At 34.3% G+C, this 19,917-nt stretch overlaps 1 protein-coding gene across 2 annotated transcripts; it reads right to left on the bottom strand.

The window, feature by feature from the left end:
* Positions 1-6,872: 6,872 nt before the first annotated feature.
* Positions 6,873-16,086, bottom strand: esd (esterase D/formylglutathione hydrolase). 2 transcript variants are annotated; one of them, XM_086147662.1, is made up of 9 exons: positions 15,934-16,086; positions 14,959-15,029; positions 14,787-14,875; positions 14,597-14,695; positions 14,401-14,525; positions 13,656-13,775; positions 13,476-13,574; positions 11,107-11,274; positions 6,873-8,003 (listed from the first exon to the last, which is right to left on the bottom strand). In XM_086147662.1, the coding sequence occupies exons 2-9, from the start codon at positions 15,024-15,026 to the stop codon at positions 7,923-7,925; spliced, it is 849 nt and encodes a 282-aa protein (XP_086003788.1). In that variant the 5' UTR covers positions 15,027-15,029; positions 15,934-16,086; the 3' UTR covers positions 6,873-7,922. The 2 variants fall into 2 exon arrangements, with proteins under 2 accessions (XP_086003788.1, XP_086003789.1); XM_086147663.1 differs by having other exon boundaries at positions 15,975-16,075.
* Between the last annotated feature and the right edge of the window lie 3,831 nt (positions 16,087-19,917).

Here is a 19,917-nt window from a genome sequence, read left to right as displayed (position 1 = left end):
ATATATATATATATACATGTTTTTAAAGTCTTGAGTGAAATTCAAGTAAAGAAATATGAAGAAGAATCTAGTAAAAAAATAAAATATAGGCTTCCAGAGAGGTTGGACAGTTCCCAAAATATTTGTAATTTTTTTTGATGAAATAATCCTGATAAAGTATAATGACGGCCCCCCAGAACTGATCTCAGATATGTAGAGATTTCATTTAATTTTATTGTTTGATTTGATCTCTTTTTATTTTATTTATTTTTGATTTTTGGATTTTGTTTTGTTTAATTTTCATTTCATCCAAGTTTTTATTTTCTTGTTTGTTTGTTTTTTTCTGTTTTTCACCTGATTTTATTTTGCATTGTATCTCATTTTATTTATTTTTTTATATTTTATTGTGTTTCTTTCACCTTTGTTTGTATTTTCTTATATTTTTTTGTTTATTTTTGTTAAATCCCATTCATTTTATTGTTACTTCATCTTTATTTTCCCCCGTTTTTAATTTTTTCTATCTCATTTCATCTCATTTTATTTCATTTTTCAATCTCATTCAATTTTGTTTTATTTTTGCTTTATCTCAGCTTTAATGTTCTAGCAGTTTTTTTTTTTTTGTTTGTTTTTTTTAATCTAAATTCACCTTCCATTATTTTATATCTCTTTAATTCTACTTTATTTTATTTGATTTATTTTACAGCCCAACAGTTCTGGAAGAGGGAAAACAAACAAAACAAAATAATGGTGTAATGCTCGGTTTGTCCAGCAGGGGGCGCCAAAAACAAATCGACTCAAACATGCACTTCTTCTTTAAATAATAGATAAGATCAGATTTAGAAGGTAATAAACACTAGCACTCCATTAATATGAAACATATATATATATACACATATAATTTTAATACTTCTACCTTCATCAACAGAAGCAGAGTCTGCACTTTAACACTTTTTATTTGATTGAGCGACTCTTCCCCCCCTTGTTCTTCTTCTCCACCTGCTGAACATTTGACTTTCTTCACATCTTTCACCTCTAAATGTTTATCTGTACATTGATAAATAACCCCCTCCCCCATTGAACTGATAATTTTTTATTTTAATTTTTTGGGGGGGGTTTAACTTAAGGTTGGTGTCAGTTTTTTTTGTACAGCAGCATGCCCCCCCCCCCCCCACACACACACACACACACACACATACACACCCCATGTCGCCTTAACTGCTGTGAATAGTGTTTATACTGTACCTTCATCCACCCTGTCAGTAAAGACCTCACTTGTCCACCAACACCTGGCCTCCTGGTGCATTTTTTTGGGTCTGTGACATCATCTACAGGAACTCCTCAAGAAGGTCCCTGGTTGGATTCCCACAGGTGGGGGTGGCAGGGGTTCCTCCGGGTTCCTCAACACAAGTCCAAACACATCCGGGAGCTTCGGTGGAGACTAAACTGTCCAAATATGTGAATAGTTGTATGCCCTGGGACGAAAGGGACATCAGGACAGGTGCAGCAAGGGCGTGGAGTGCAGGACAACCGGTATGGAGCAAGGCATCACTTGTAGAAACGAGGAAGAGAAGGTAAGAGAATACTTTGTTGATCCCCATTTGGGGAAATTTGAAGAGTACATCGGCAAGAGGAGGCAGTAACAAGACAGGACAGGGGGCGAACTGGGACAAAGTCAAAGTGGGGAGGGTTGTGGAGGCTACTTTTGATGTGCTACCTTCTCCTAAGAACCTCTTGGGTAAGGATGCTGCCTGCTCATTGTGTTCTGATATGCACTCACTTAGGCATACATGTTCAGGACCCAAGATTAGTCTTTCCAGGGGTAATACACTCGGCGTTGTAACTGGATTTTGAAAAGGTCGGCCGCCGCAGTTGAGGAAGACAGTCTAAAGGTAAGCTAGTTGCTAGCCAAGAGGCAGGTTAAATTTGTACTCAAGGCAGGAAAGGTTACACCATTTACCCTCAGGCACAACTCAGGGCAGCTAAGTGGGTCTTGGGAGTTGATGGTGGACCTGAATGAGCTGCTGGTTGCCCAAACATACATAGCTTGTACCCGGCTAAGGCTTCACATGTGCCTCCGGTCTGGAGTTCAGAAGGTCGTCTTTGTTATGGAACTCGTGGTCCCCTGCAAGGATCTGGCCGAGGAGGCTTGTGAGCGTAAGAAGCTAGCTTTGCTGATAGGGCAGCAAAGTTGGAGGCCTCTGGTGCAGCCTGTACAGGTCAGCGGCTGTGGGTCTGGAGCAAAGTCCATCATCCAGAGCCTGAAATCTGGCAACAGAGTGAATGCTTGTGCTGAAAGAGGAAGCATACTAGCTGGAGATGAGCTAAGGTAGGATCATTTGCTTGTAGGCTATGAAGGTTAAGCCTTCTCCAGATGTCTTGGACCAAGGAAGGGCCTCACACTGCTTCACACTGCTGTTGGCTAGGCTACAGAGCTAGTGATGGTGGATTGTTTGTTTATTTGTTAGCTTCTTTGTCTGTTGTAGTGCTTCTTAGTTTCTGTCTCATCTGAATTGGGCCTTTAGGTGTGTTGGATTTTAGTGGCAGTAACATCTTGTCTGGGGCAAGAAAAATTTCAAAGTTATCTGATTTGTTATTTATCAACCAGGAATCTTCATACATTGTTTCCTCTCTTTTATTATGTTTTTATTTTTCTTTACATAAAAATTTTGGATTTTTCCAAAATTAATTTCCCACTGATTTTATCAAATTTAACTTTCTTTAAATTAAAAAAAAGAAAAGAAATTATGTGACAAATTGGAAGGTAAGAATCTCAAAATGTTCTTATTCTTATTTTTATAAAAACAAAAAAAAACACAATTAAAAATCTTGATTCTTGACGTGTAATAAATTACCTAATTCCCCCCCCCCATTTTTTTAAAATGCATTTATTAAAAAAATACAAAGAGTTGAACAATAGAAAAGTCCCATCTGGAAAAATGCAAAAAAGTTACAAAATAAAGAAAAAAATATTTTAATACTGTATTATTTTCATTATTTTCATCTTAATAATAAATGACTTTTCAAATAAAAAATCTGCTATTTTTGAAAACAATTATAACAATTTTATAATTGTTTATTTCTTTTTTTTGATAGAAGCAGATAGCTGATGTAAAAAGATGGAAAATTAAAAACTTAAAATTTGTAGTAAATTACCTGAAATTCAGAAAATTATTTCTATTTTCTCCCAGAAAGTACAACTATCCCAATTGACTTACTTGAAAAAACTAAAGGAAAAAAAATATGAGACTGAAAAGTGAGATTAATACATATATACAATATTATTAATATAGTAAAATTTTTAAAAATTACAAACAAAAATAAAATAAAACAATTGAAAAAGTCCGTTCTTCTCGCTGATTTTCAGGAAAATTATCTGATTTATCTATTTATTATCTTTATCTATTTATTGACCAGGACATTTATACTTTGAAGTCAATTTGAAATCCTGCTTTTTATTTGTCGCTGATTTTATCCAAAAATATTTAATTTAGTATTTTATTTGTGACAAGAAATCAAAATCAAACCGGTCTGAAAGGTAGAAAGGCAATGTTTGAAAAAAAAAATACAGAAAATAAAATAATTATCCTAATTAATGAATCAAAATGACTAGAAAAAGCAAAGAATCCACTGCCTGATTTAAAATGGATTAAAACTTCTCTGTATGAATGCATATTTTTAATCTCTATTTTATTTAATTTACAGTGAATGTATTTTTTAGGATTATAATTTTTTTTTAGACATTTTTGGGTGATTTTTCTTTTAATTAGTTTTTGGAAAAAAAATGTCTACATATATACAAATGCATATACGTACATACATACATATATATACATATATACATGAAAAATATATGCATACATACTTACGTACAGACATAAATACATACCTATATATACATACAAAAATATTCGTACATACATAAATACACAGACATACATACATATGTATGCATATATATGCATATGTAGAAATGCATATATACATATGTATGCATATATATATATATCACACCAACTACCTTCATAGCCTCTCTCACTACGTCCATAAATCTTCTCTTTGGTCTTCCTCTAAACCTCATATTCCAGGATCCATCCAGGATCCACATATATACATATATGTATGAATACACATGTACATACATATGTACATAAATACACATACATTTAAATACATAGATAATTATATACACACATATACATACATATATTCATACATATATATATTTACATATATACACATAAACATACATATATATAAACAAAATGAAAAAAATATTTACATACATATATACATACAAACATAGATACATGAATACATATACATATATACATGTTTATATATATACATAACTGTATACATATGTACATATATAATATATATACATATGTATATACATACATGTATACATACACACACACATATATATATACATACATTATAAATACATACATACATACAATATATACATAGATACTTACATATAAACATATATACATACATATATATACATACATACATGCATAAACATACATATGTACAGATATGTTCAAACATACACATAAATATATACATATATATATACATACTTACATATATTTACATACAAACATACATACATGAATACATATACATATATAAATACATACGTATACATACATGCATATATACATAAACATACACATACATACATACATATAAATACATATACATTCATATACATATATACATATGCTCATTCATACTTATATACATACTTTCATACATTCATACGTACACATAGATAAATATGTATTTATACATATATGTATATATATATACATATATATATATATGGGTTTATGCATATGTATGAAGAAATCTATTTCTTCATAGAATACCTACAAATCTATTTGTAGGTATATATGTATGTATTGATCTATATATGTACATATATGTATAGATGTAGGTATGCATATATTAGATACATATTATATTAGATACAATAGCTATGTATATACATGTGTATGTATACATATATGAATATATATATGAATATATATATGAATATATATGTATATATACGTAGGTATATTTATATGTATGTTTATATTTATGTCTGTATATCTATGTATGAATATATATGTATGTATGTATGTATATAGGCATACGTTTGCATGTATATTTGCATACGTATGTATGTATATATGAAATATATGGATACGTATGGATGTTAATATTCATGTCTATATAAGTATGTACGTATGAAAATATATGAATATATATGTATATTTTGTATGCATGTATATATGTATACCCATGTATGTATATATGTAAGTCTTTATATGTATGTATGTATGAATATGTATGTATGTATGTATATGTATATATATTTAGTTGTATGTATGTATGTATGTAAATGTATATAAATGTATGCATTTTGTATGCATGTATATAATATGTATGTCTATATGTATGTCTGTGTTTGTATGTATGAATATATATATGTATAAATGAATTTATATATATATACATATATATATCTGCATGTGTGTATACGTATATGTATGTATACATATATATGAATCAACGTATATCTTTATATGTGTGTATGTATGTATCTATATATATAAGTATAGATATGTATGTCTATTTATTATGTATAATTATGTACCTATAAATTTATACCTATATATGTAGGTATACATATGTGTGTATATATGTATGTCTGTATATGTTTGTATGTATGTATATATGTATATATGTATACATTTTGTATGTATGTGTATATATGTTTACATTTGTCTACATGTATGTCTGTATGAATGAATATATATGTATATATATATATTTATATATGTTTACTTATTTATGTCTAAGTATTTATGAATGTATGTATACATATATATGTATGTATAGACATGTATGTATACATGTATGTCTCTATGTATATGCATGTATATGTATGTTTTGTTGTATATATGTGTATGTATACATATGCATGTCTATATGTAAACTTATGTATATATACTTATGTATGCATGTTTGTATACATGTTTATATATATATACATATGTATGCCAATATATTTATGTATGTATGAATATGTATTTGTATATATACATACTTATATATGTCTGTATCTATTTATTTATATATGTATGTATGGTTCCATATGTATGTATACCTATTCATGCATTTTGGTATATATGTTTATGTATGCATGTCTATATGTATTATGTATACTTCTATATGTAAGAAAATATACGAATGTATATACCTATGTATGTTAGTATATACATGTTTATATATATATATATATATGCATATGTACATATATTTTTATAAATGTACATATGCATAAATGTACACTTATGTATGTATGTATATATGTATGTATTTTGTACACATTAATATATAAATATACATATTTATGTCTTATATTTATGTATGTATGAATATACATATTTGTATATTTATATATATGTATATATACACATATGCATCTATAGATTTATACCTAAATATGTACGTATACATATTTTGTATATGTGTGTGTATATTTATCTATGTAAGAATATTAATGCATATATATGTATGTATATGTTTGCTTGTATATTTGTATATGAATGTATGAATATATATTTATGTATGAGTATATGTATGTACAGGCATATATATGTATTTACCTTTGTATGTATATGTATATATGTATACATTTTTGTTTATATGAATAAATATGTCTCTGTATGTCTGTATATATATGGATGAAGGATGAATGAATATATATATATGTATATATACATGTATGTATGTATATATTTATACATATGTATGTCTGTTTAGTGTTTATAAGAACAGGTATGAATGCATACATTTATACCTATATGTTTGTATACATAAGCATGTATATGAGATGAGATGAGAACAACTTTATTTATCCCAAAGGAAATTGTTGCGCCAGAGTTCAAAGTAAAAACATAACAGTAATAGATAATAGTGGAGAGGAGGAAGAATAAGAAATACAATGAAATATCAATTGTCTTAACTGTTTTAAGGTCTTAAGTACAAAGATTTTGAGATTCCCTGCGGCTGAAGGGAGAGGAATTAAAAAGTCTGATAGCCTCAGGAAGGAAAGACCTCCTGTGGCGTTCAGTGGAGCTCCTTGGTGGTATCAGTCTACGACTGAAAGAGCTCTGACAGGATGTCAACGTAGCATGCAGGGGGTGATGGACGTTGTCCATGATGCTGAGGAGCTTCTCTGACACCTGCACCACAGACTCCAGCTCCACACCCAGGACAGATCCAGCTCTCCTGACGAGCTTGTTGAGTCTGTTAGCGTCAGCTGTCTTGATGCTGCTGCCCAGCATACAACAGTGTAGAAGATGACGCTGGACACCACCGTATATACATATACGTACGTCTTTATATGTATGTATGGTGTGTTTGTATGTATGTAAGCCTGCATTTTGTATGATGTATATATGTATGTATTTTGTATGTATGGATACCTATGTATACATACATTTGTCTACATATGTATGAATATATATGTATGTTTGTTTGCTTACATATGTATGTATGTTTATATATATATATATATATAAATGTGTACATTTATGTATGTATATATGTAAGTTTTTGTGCATATATATATATTTGTATGTATACGTTTGTATTTGCATGTATGCATGTTATTATATACGTTTGTGTGTGTATCTATATGTATGTTTGTGCATGTATGTATTTGTGTGTATGCGCACACATATATATATATATAAAAAATAAACAGTATAATATACATCGAAAAATAATTTGTACTCCAATTGAATCATTCTGTTTGATGTTTCAATGAATCCGGAAACAGTGAAGTGGGAGGCTTTTATTGTGAAACCTCAACAGGAAGTGAAACAACTTGTCCGCAAACGCCAGCTTGACGCCTGTCGGTCTCCTTCCTGGTTGGTGTTTCAGGCGTTGAGATACTTGGCGTGGTGCTTGATGTGGTCCTCCATGAACGAGTAGATGAAGAAGTAGCTGTGGTCGTATCCCTGCAGGCAAGAGAGAGAAAAAAAAATCAGAAAATATAAATATTCTATCGTCGAAATATTTGAATATGTAGTGCATCATATTTCTAATAAAAAAATGTCCCTACAATTTTTTTTCAAATTTTTATATACAATTTGTCACTGATTTTTTTTTATAAATCCCCTTCCTGATGATAAAAAATGAAAAAAAATAAAATAAATAATAATCACAGGGTCTTCTATATATTAACTGAAATTGAGAGAATTGTCTCAAGAAAAAAAACATTTTATATTAAAATATTATACAATAGACTTATGAATATAAATGTAAATCTGAACATATTTTTTTTTAATAAAATAGATAAAAGATTGCACACCATTTTATATATATGTACACATATATGACATTATAAATATTAGCAGTATATTTTAATTATAAAATTATGGATTTAAAAAAATTCAGACCATTTTATTTATATATACAAATACAAATGTAATGACGTTTTTGTTATGAAATCATAAATTTACGTAAAATATTTCAGAAAACAACATTTGCATTCAAGGCATTTTGAAAATATGACTTATTTCAATTTTCACTGATATTTTCCTTTTTTTGATGATCAATTTAACCTGATTTCTTAAGAAATTTAAATTTATTTTGTTGAAAATTGCAAAAAAAGATTAACACAATTTCCTCTAAGTATTTCTGGAAAAAAAAATTACTTGAAAAAAGAAAATCACAAGAAACATATCTAAATGTTTCAACATTTAGATATAAATCAACAAAAAAAAATTACAAAAAAAACAAAGGATAAAGGAGTTTAAAAAAGTAAAAAAATAGATTTCAAATTTCATACATAGTATAAAAATAAATAAAAAAACAATACATGGAAAAAAAAACCTCAAGAAATACAGGAAAATATATGACCTACAAAAAAAAACTAAAACAAACAAAAAAAAATTGAAATATTATTTATATATGACCTGACAAATTCCATATTATGTTACAATTACCAAAAAAATTAAATAAATACCTGGACAATAAAAAATCTATAAGAAAATACATTCACTGAAAAAGTACAAATAATAACTAATAATTCTTTGACATGTGCAAACAAAGAAAAAAAAACTTGGAAAAATACCAAAAATGTAATATAACATTATATATAAACATACGAAAAAATAAATGACCCGCAAAAATCACTTTGAATCATCGACATTTATATTTTTTAACACATTTTGTTAAAAAATGTGAAAATAAAACTTACAATTTACAATTTCAATAAAGTATTTCTAAAAAAAATAAATAAATAAAATCTAAAACACAGAAAAATATATATAAACTTCCTAAAAGGTTAAAGAAATGACAAACAAATACCTGAAAAATATAGAATCAAAATCATAATACTTTCTTGCAAAATACAAAAAAACAAATGACCTAAAAAAAAATTACATAGTTACATAAATGTAAAAGTAGAAGAATAATTTTGAATAATCGACATTCACATTTTTCAACAAAATGTTTTGTTGAAAAATGTGAAAATAAGATTTACACAATTTCCTCTGGGATTAATTATTTCTGAAGAAAAAAATAATAATCTAGAACAAAAAATAGAACAAAATATATAAAAATTTCCTAAAGGGTTCAAAAATGATGAACAGATACCTGAAAAATTTAGAATCAAAAACATAATAATTTCTTGAAAAATACAAAAAAATAAATGAGAATAAATAAATAAACAAAATGATTTGTTGAAAAATGTGAAAATAAGATTTACACAATTTCCTCTGGGGTTATTTCTGAAGAAAAAAAAAATCTAGAACATAATATAGAACAAAATATAGAACAAAAGATATAAAAATTTCCTAAAGGCTTCAAAAATGATGAACAGATACCTGAAAAATATAGAATCAAAACCACAATAATTTCTTGAAAAATACAAAAAAATAATAAATAAATAAATAAAATGATTTGTTGAAAAATGTGAAAATAAGATTTATACAATTTTCTCTGGGATCAATTAAATATTTCTGGGGGAAAAAAAAAACCTAACACACAGAAAAATATATAACATTTCCTAAAGGGTTCAAAAATGATGAACAAATACCTAGAAAAATATAGAATCAAAATCATAATAATTTCTTGAAAAATACAAGAAAATAAATGAGAATAAATAAATAAACAAAATGATTTGTTGAAAAATGTGAAAATAAGATTTATACAATTTTCTCTGGGATCAATTAAGCATTTCTAGAGGGAAAAAAAAAATCTTAAACATAGAAAAATATATAAAAATTTCCTACAGGGTTAAAAAATGAGGAACAAATACCTGAAAAATACAGAATCAAAATCATAATAATTTCTTGAAAAATACAAAAAAAAAATAAATGAAAATAAATAAATAAACAAAATGATTTGTTGAAAAATGTGAAAATAAGATTTATACAATTTTCTCTGGGATCAATTAAATATTTCTGGGGAAAAAAAAAACCTAACACACAGAAAAATATATAAAATTTCCTAAAGAGTTACAAAAATGATGAACAAATACCTAAAAAAAATATAGAATCAAAATCATAATAATTTCTTGAAAAATACAAGAAAATAAATGAGAATAAATAAATAAACAAAATGATTTGTAGAAAAATGTGAAAATAAGATTTATGCAATTTTTTCTGGGATCAATTAAGCATTTCTAGAGGGAAAAAAAAAATCTTAAACATAGAAAAATTTCCTACAGGGTTAAAAAATGAGGAACAAATACCTGAAAAATACAGAATCAAAATCATAATAATTTCTTGAAAAATACAAAAAAAAAAATAAATGAGAATAAATAAATAAACAAAATGATTTGTTGAAAAATGTGAAAATAAGATTTACACAATTTCCACTGGGATCAAAAATATATTTCTGGAAAAAAAAAAAAAAAAAAAAAAAAAACATAGAAAAATGTATAAAAAATGTGTAAGGATAAAAAAAAAAAAAAAAAAGACTGAATAAAAATCGTAATTTCCTGAAAAAAAAAAAAAAAAAAAAAAGCCACAAAAAAATGCCATGAATAATGTAAAAGCGGAAGAATCATTCTGCTAAATATCTGTAAAACGGAGGTAAAATAGAGTTTCTGACCGGCTGCAGCCTGAAGACCACGGGGATCTTCTCCTGGGAGCAGACGGCCAGCAGGTTGTCGGGCAGCAGCTGGCCGGCCGACAGGAACTGGTCGTCGCGGCCCTGATCGATCAGCACGTCCAGCCGAGGGCCGGAGTAGGAGGCGGCCAGGGAGCGGGCGTCGTACGCCTGCGCACACACACACACACGACACACTCGTACGCATTCGACGTGGAAAAATTCAACATGGGAGAGTGTGTAAAAAATGTGTAAGGGTTCATAAAAAAAAAAAATGACTGAATCAAAATCATTATTTCCTGAAAAATACAAAAAAAAAGACATAAATGATGTAAACGCAGAAGAATAATTTTCTATGTATCTGTTTTTCTATGTATGTCTGTATACATATATAAGTAAATCTGTATGTATGAATATATATGTATGTATACATGTATGTGTAAGTGTATATAAATGTATACATTTTGTATGTATGTATATACATATGTAAACACATGTATGTCTATGTTTGTACGTATGAATATATATATATATATGTATGAATTTTTATATATATATACATATGTATGTCTGCATGTATATATACGTATAAATACATATGTATGTATATCTGTGTATGAATGTATGTATGTATGTATGAATATATGTGTATGTATGTACATATATATTTATGTATGCATACATGTATACATATGTATGTCTTTATAGTATGTATAAATCTATACCCATATATGTAGGTATACATATGGATGTATATATGTATGTATGTCTGTATGTATAAATATATATGTATGTGTATGTATGTATGCATGTTGTATGTATGTGTATGTATATGTATGCCTACATGTATGTTTATATGTATGAATGAATATATCTATATATGTATGAATTTATGTTTACATTATGTCTGTATGTATATATATACACATGTATGTCTATATGTGTATGCATGTATATATGTATGTTTTGTAGTATAAATGTGTATGAATACGTATGTATGTCTATATGTAAACATATATTTCAGTTTGTTTATTTGTCTCTTACTGCTCCAATAAGTTCATATTTTTCCTTTTTTCTCTTATTGTTTTTTTTCCTAATAATTTCATTTATGCTCTTATTGTAGGTGTTTTTCTTCATTAGTTTTGTCGGTTATTTTTTTCATTTATTTCACTGATCCTTTTACTTATTTACTTATTTTTTCATTTCATTGTTTTTTTCCCCATCTTTTCCTCTTATTGTAGGTTTTTTTCATTTATATCTTTTCCTCACACTTTTTTTCATTTACTTTCTCCTCTATTCATTGGCTTTTCCCATTGTTTTTCTTATTGTTGGGATTTTTCATTTTTCTATTTTTTTTCTTATTATTGATGTTTTTTTCATTTATGTATTGTTTAACTTATTATTGGTGTTTTTTCATTGATCCACATTTTTTCCTTATTGTTGATGTCTTTCATTTATCGATTTCTTTCTTATTGTTGGTGTTTTTCATTTACCTATATTTTTTCTCAATGGAGATTTTCATTTTTTTGCTCGTTATTGGTGTTTTTCAATTATCTATTTTTTCCATATTTTAGGTGTTTTTCATTAATCTCTTTCTTTCATATTGTAGGTGTTTTTTTTCATTTCTTTTTCTCGTACTTTTTTCCAATTATATTTCCTCTAATTGTACATTTTTTCACATTTTTCTCTTAGTATTGGTGGTCTCTTATTCTTGATCTATCTTTTCTTTATTGTTGGTATTTTTCATTTTTCTATATTTTCTTATTATTGGTGTTGTTTTCATTCATCTATTTTTCTTTTTATTGTTGTTTTTTTACTTATCTATTGTTTTTCTTATTATTGGTGTTTTTTCATTGATCTATTTTTTTCTTTAATATTGGTGTTTCTCATTTTTCTATTTTTTTTTTGGTTATTCATTTATCTATTTTTTATTATTGGTGCTTTTTCATTTACCCATATTTTTTCTGATTGGAGATTTTCATTTATATTTTTTTCATTATTGGTGTTTTTCAATTATCTCTTTTTTTCTTATTGTAGGTTTTTTACATTAATTTCTTTTTCTCATACTTTTTTCCACTTATTTTTTTCTACTTACTGCACTTTTTTTTCCCATTTACTTATATTTTTTCTTTTTTTTTTATTATTATTACCAACTACTTCTAACCATGACTGGATCCCTTTTCTCAGGACCTTCCTGCTCCTGCAGGTTCTGGTTCCTGACCTTCACTCGAAACCCTGCTTGTCCCACTAGTGGATCATCTTGTCTACTTTGAGTTTCTCCTCCAGTGATCTGATGGATTCCCTTTCCAGATGAAGCTCCTGAGCTTCTGAGAGCTTCTGAGAGCTTCTGAGAGCTTCTGAGAGCTTCTCACCTCCCAGGTGCTGCGGTCGGAGCCCAGGTACCCGGAGAAGGCCTTCTGGCCCCACGGACACTGGATGGGGTTGCAGATGGGAGCGAACGCTGACACCGCCTGAGGACGCACACACACACTGATGCAGCAACAACACACACACACACGTGTGCACACACACACACACACACACACACATACCTTGTACTTGCCAGGGTTCTTCAGAGCGCAGATGAGGGCGCCGTGGCCGCCCATGGAGTGACCAGAGATGGACATCCTGGAGGAATCCACTGGGAAGCTGGAGGAGACCAGGGAAGGAAGCTGCAGGGGAGGAAGGAAGGAAGGAAGGAAGGAAGGAGGGAAGGAAGGAAGGAGGGAGGGAAGGAAGGAGGGAAGGAAGGAAGGAAGGAAGGAGGGAAGGAAGGAAGGAGGGAGGGAAGGAAGGAGGGAAGGAAGGAAGGAAGGAAGGAGGGAAGGAAGGAGGGAAGGAAGGAAGGAAGGAGGGAAGGAAGGAGGGAAGGAAGGAGGGAAGGAAGGAAGGAGGGAAGGAAGGAAGGAGGGAAGGAAGGAGGGAAGGAAGGAAGGAGGGAAGGAAGGAAGGAAGGAAGGAAGGAGGGAAGGAAGGAGGGAAGGAAGGAAGGAGGGAAGGAAGGAAGGAAGGAAGGAAGGAAGGAGGGAAGGAAGGAAGGAAGGAGGGAAGGAAGGAGGGAAGGAAGGAGGGAAGGAAGGAAGGAAGGAAGGAAGGAAGGAAGGAGGGAAGGAAGGAGGGAAGGAAGGAAGGAAGGAAGGAGGGAAGGAAGGAAGGAAGGAAGGAAGGAAGGAAGGAAAGACAGAAGGAGAGAGGATTAAGGCAGGAAAGGAGGGATGAAGACGGAGGTAGAGACAGATGGATCACATGTGTGGGTCCAAGCGCTCCCATTGGCCGAGCCCCATAAGCCCCGCCCACCTCCTTGCTGACATAGGAGTACATGCGGTAGTTGTTCTTCCAGGGTTCCTCGGTGGCGTCCACGTAGAACCCGGCGCCGGTTCCGAAGTCCCAGCTCTCGTCCTCGCCCTCCACGCCGCAGCCGCCTGCGCGACACGCCGTTAGCGTTAGCTTAGCATGAACTTTAGCATTAGCATTAGCATCGGCGCGTCCCTACGGGGGCTGGTGTCCGGAGCCACCACCACGATGCCGTGCTGGGCGGCGGCCAGCTGGCTTCCCGCCTTGGTGATGAAGTTCTGCTCGGTGCAGGTCAGACCTGGAGGTCCCACCAGGGGTTGGAGATACGTCAGAACGTTAGGACCTCGCCCATCAGATCCAACCTTCTAGAAAGATCCGGAGACACTCGCCGGAGAGCCAGTAGAGGACGGGGCACTTCTCCGTCTCCGCCTTCGGGGGAAGGAAGATGGAGAACTTCATCTTGCACTTCAGCTCCAAGCTGGAAGAAGAAGAAGAAGAAGAAGAGGGTGAAGACCTCCAGAAGGTATCATGATCCGCTTCCCTGGACCTTCAGCTGCTCACCTGTCGTGCTCAAAGACCTTCTGGAAACCGCCGGCGCATTTGCTGGAGGACACCTGCTTCAGGGACATGATCTGGGAGGAACGAAGGGAGATGTTTGAACGGTTCCTGATCTCCAGCTTTCCACCACAGGTCCAGGAACATCTGGAGCTGCTGTGTTTCCTGGTCTTCCTTTGGTTTCAGACGCTTGTTTTCATCATTTCAAATGATTTGCGCAGAATTTAATGATCAACACTACATTCTTTTGCTGATTTTTCAATCATTTAATCTTATTTTGGTGGAAAATCCTATAATTCTAGTTATTTTTTCTCCGATCTTTCCTCATTGATGAGAAACATCATGAAAACGTCATGAAAAACGTAGTTTTTCCAACTTTTTCCTCTTTTTTTGCTCGTTTTCCCCCCGAAAATCCAATTTTAAGCCATTTATCCTCCTGACATGCTCAACAGCAACCAGTTAGCTAGGTGACCTTTGACCGCCCCCCTTCCCATGCTAACTGTGTAGATCTGCGAATGCATGCAAAGTATCTGATAATCACCGCGACCGATTAAATCAATTAATCGATCAATAAAAGAAGCTCCAAGGTGCAGAATCGATTTCTGCAGCTTACATGTCCCACGGCTGAGCGGGTCACATTCCAAACTCCCATTGGCGAACTGACGATTCCCCGCACGCACTTGTCGTTCTTGCCAGCGGGGAAATAGCTCCGCTAGCCTCGGTAAAACGCATTAAACTATGACGTAAGCGAAAAAAAGTAACGCCGAATTGTCCGGATTGGCTGCTAAATGTTATTAGATCACCAGTGCAGTCGATTAATTCACCTCCAGGTTTTTATTTATGATTAATTTAGAATAACGTGAATTGTGAACGGAGGGTGGCCCGGAGTGTCGCCTGTCACGCGGGCGTGCAGCCACTAGCAAGTTAGCCGCTGTCGTTAGCTAGCATCAAGCGGCGCAGGCTAGCAGCCGAAGCACTTACTTTCTTGGGAGGGAAAGCGGGATTACAAGGAAAAATCGTACTTCTGCGTGATTTTAAAGTGGAAATAACAAAACTCGCTCGGGTTTCTCCGGGGAAGGCGGCGCGGAGACGGTCTGGAGTCCGGAGGACGTCGGGAACGTCATGACGTCACTCCGACGTTAAGTTACGTCTTGCACACGCAGTTTAGTATTTTGGCCGCTAGAGGGCGCCAGATACCAAAAAATTGTGTTTACAATCCCCAGATTGTTTTTAATAAGATTAAAATTAAGATTAAAAAAAAAATCAAATTGTTCCACAGCGGGAGGAGAGGAGGAGTGGATTAAACCGTTTTGGTTTTAGGTAATGAGAGCAGAGGAGGAATAAGAGGGTTTTATTTCTGCTAACAAGCACTCGTTCATTCATTCATCCATTCTTTCATTTGTTTGTTGTTTTCTCATTTGTTTATTCATCCATTCACGCATTCATCCATTCATTCATGGGATGATTCATTTGTTTGTTTATTTCTCCATTCATTCATTCATCTATCCATTCCTTAGTTCATTCGTTGTTTGATTCATTCATGCATTCATGAATTCTATCACTCATCTATCCGTCAATCCATTCTTTTGTTCTTTTTTAATTAATTTATTCATCCATTCATCCATTAATTCACCGAATATTCATTCGTTTAATCGTTCATTTTTTAATCATTCATTCATGTATTCATTCATTCATCCTTCCAGCCATTGATTTAGTCATTCAATCAGTCATTCGTTTCTTTCATTCATCATTAATTCATTCATTCACTAGTTCCTTCATTTGTTCATTAATTTGTTTATTCTTTCGTTCATTCATTCATTCTTTCACCTGTTTGTTTTTCCATTCATTCATCCATCCAGCAACTAATTTTTTTGTTTTTTTGTTAATTTCATTTGTTTGTTTGTTTTTGTTCTTTCATTCATTCATTTGTTAATGCATCCATCCATCCATCCATCCAGCAACTAAATTGTTTGTTTGTTTGTTTGTCCATTCATCGATTAATTTGTTTGTTTTTTGTTCTTTCATTCATTCATTTGTTCATGCATTAATTCATTCGCCAATATATGCAATTATTAATTCACTAATTCACTTCTTCATTCATTCATCCATCTATCAATCATCCATTAATTCATCAATTCATTCATTCATTCATTCATCCCCATCCTTCGCTTCAGCCAATCCCCGCTGTCACGCCGGCGAGGGGCGGGGCTTAACCTCCAGGCTCAGCTGTCAATCAAGAAACATCCGACTTTTCGCCGTTCATCCTCTCCATCAGCCAATCAGAAAAGGTTAATCCTGGGGTTAATTGTTTTCCACTCCGTCATGTGATTTGTCTTTTTTTTTTTCTTCTTCCTGTTTCAGCAGCAGTTTCTCTATTTTCCAACGGGGTCGTCGGCTCGACCGCCGGGGACGTTAAACCCCAGGGGACGGCGGCGGCGGCGAAGGGGGCGGAGCCTGGAGGGGGGGGGGGGGTTTCAGACCAGAAAGGAAAAGGAAAACATAAAATGACCCCGACGAATCCAGACGGGGGCAAACGGGAAACAGTTGGCGAGGAAGATTGAAGGGTGGCGGCGGCGGCAGCGGTTATTAGCGATGGCGGCGGGTCGTTAGTGTCAAACAGCCGGAGGGAAAATAAAAACTAAACCAGAACCAACTTTCAAAATAAATGACGGGAGATCCATTCGCTTGTATAAAAAATAAAATTTACCGCTAAAATGAATCGAAATGCTATGAATCCCTTCCAGTGGAGGTGCTAAATGTAACTAGCTTTGCTATCTTTTATGGCTAAATGTCATTAGCTTCTCGGTTTAGCTTCTCACAGGCGAAGCTCTTCGTCAATGTATCTCACCTGCATCTTCTCCATGGATGAGAAGAAGATCCGGCATGAATGGCGTGATGATGTCATCTGCGCTGATGTCCATGACGGTTGATGGACGGTGATGCTAGTGAGACGTATGTCGCGCAAGCCAAAGGGCCGCTCACCCTCTCATTCACACATGAAGACCAACTGGCTCCATGACTCCATATAATGCTTATATGCAAACCTTTCCTGGTCCTCCAGCCTGATCCTGGCCTTAACGCTAATCCCTGCTAACCACTGCGATGCTAGCTACCACACTGCTAACCCCTGCTATGCCAAACACTTTTACATGAACCACTGCAATGCAGCGCCACAATGTAAACCTCTGCTTTACCACCTGCTGCAATTCTAACTGCTGCAATGCTAACCACCGCAATGCTAACCACCACAATGCAAACCTCTGCTATGCTAAACACTTCTACATGAACCACTGCACTGTTTACCACTGCTATGCTAACCATCACAATGATAACCTCTGCTATATCAACTGCTGCAATGCTAACTGCTGCAATGATAAGCACCACAATGCAAACCTCTGCATTACCAACCGCTGCTATGCTAACTACCACAATGAAAACCTCTGCCATACCAAGCGCTGCTTTGCTAGCCATCACAATGCACTTCGACAAAACACTTCTACATGAATCGCTGCGCTGCTTACCACTGCTATGCAAACCGCTGCACTGCTAATCACCAGAATGCAAGCATCTGCTATACCATCCGCTGCCATGCTATCCACCGCAATGCAAACTTCTGCTACACCAAATGCTGCTATGCTAACCACCACAATGCAAATCGCTGCTTTGCTAAACACTTCTACATGAACCACTGTGCTGCTTACAACTGCTATGCTAACCACTGCAATGCACACATCTATTTTACCACCTGCTGCTTTACCAACTGCTGCTATGCTAACCCCCGCAATGCATACTTCTGCTATACCAAATGCTGCTATGCTAACCACCACAATGCAAACCGCTGCTTTGCTAAACACTTATATATGAACCACTGCGCTGCTTACCACTGCTATGCTAACCACCACAATGCAACCCTCTGCTATACCAACCTTTGCAATGCTAACCACCAAAACGATAACTTCGGCAATAACAACCGCTACTATGCTAATTACCTTCATGCAAACCTCTGCTATACCACCCACTGCAATGCAAACCATGCTAACTGCAACGATGCTAACCGCCACCTTTTACCCGTAACTGCAGTTTCAAGGGGGATGATGTCACTCTGTGAAGGACACCTGAGGGGGCGGAGCTTCCGGGGCTGGTTAACCACACGCCTCTGTAATAGCGCGCTAATGACCCGTGTGTCGTCACGGCAACGACTACGAGATGTTTGTTTTTCCAGCTGACCGGCTGGAGGGCGGCGGGGGAAATTTGGGGGCGGAGCCTAGGGTCGGATGGCGTCCTCGCTGACCCCTCGGAAAAAAAAGAAACGTCCAATAGCCGCTTTGTTTCTATTTTCTACGTTTTTTTTTTTTTTTTTTTTTTTTTTTTTTTACGGAGGCCAATTACGTCGCGTTTCCCGGCAGCGGGCTGAATCGGGTCACCATGGCAACCAACCCCCCCCCCCCCTCCTCTTTTATTCGGTGAGTGCCGAGAGCCTGGAGGAGAAGAAAAGGAGATGTTCTCCAGCTGAGTGGACTTTGGGGGTGAAGAGGTGACCCCCAAACCCCCCTCCACCCGTGGAACCTGCCTTGGAGAACATTGAAGAACCTCTGAGGAGGACGGGTGGTGGAGGGGGTGGTCCTTCTTCTCGCTTCTCAGGAGGTCAACTGGGTTCGACCTGTGAGGAGACTACATGTTCTCCTCTTGTGGAGTCTCCATGTTCTCCTCTTGGGGTTCTACCTTGTGGAGTCTCCATGTTCTCCTCTTGGGGCTCTATCTTGTGGAGCCTCCATGTTCTCCTCTTGTGGAGTCTCCATGTTCTCCTCTTGGGGTTCCACCTTGTGGAGTCTCCATGGTCTCCTCTTGGGGTTCTACCTTGTGGAGTCTCCATGTTCTCCTCTTGGAGTTCTACCTTGTGGAGTCTCCATGTTCTCCTCTTGTGGAGTCTCCATGTTCTCCTCTTGGGGTTCCACCTTGTGGAGC

This window comes from Fistularia commersonii, chromosome 6 (genome assembly GCF_037954325.1).
Source record: "Fistularia commersonii isolate RoL2024-O1a breed Wild chromosome 6, RoL_Fcom_v1.0, whole genome shotgun sequence".
Classification (NCBI taxonomy): Eukaryota; Metazoa; Chordata; class Actinopteri; order Syngnathiformes; family Fistulariidae; genus Fistularia; species Fistularia commersonii.
The sequence above is the reverse complement of the archived record's forward strand: the minus strand, read 5'-3'. Positions and strand labels throughout refer to the sequence as shown.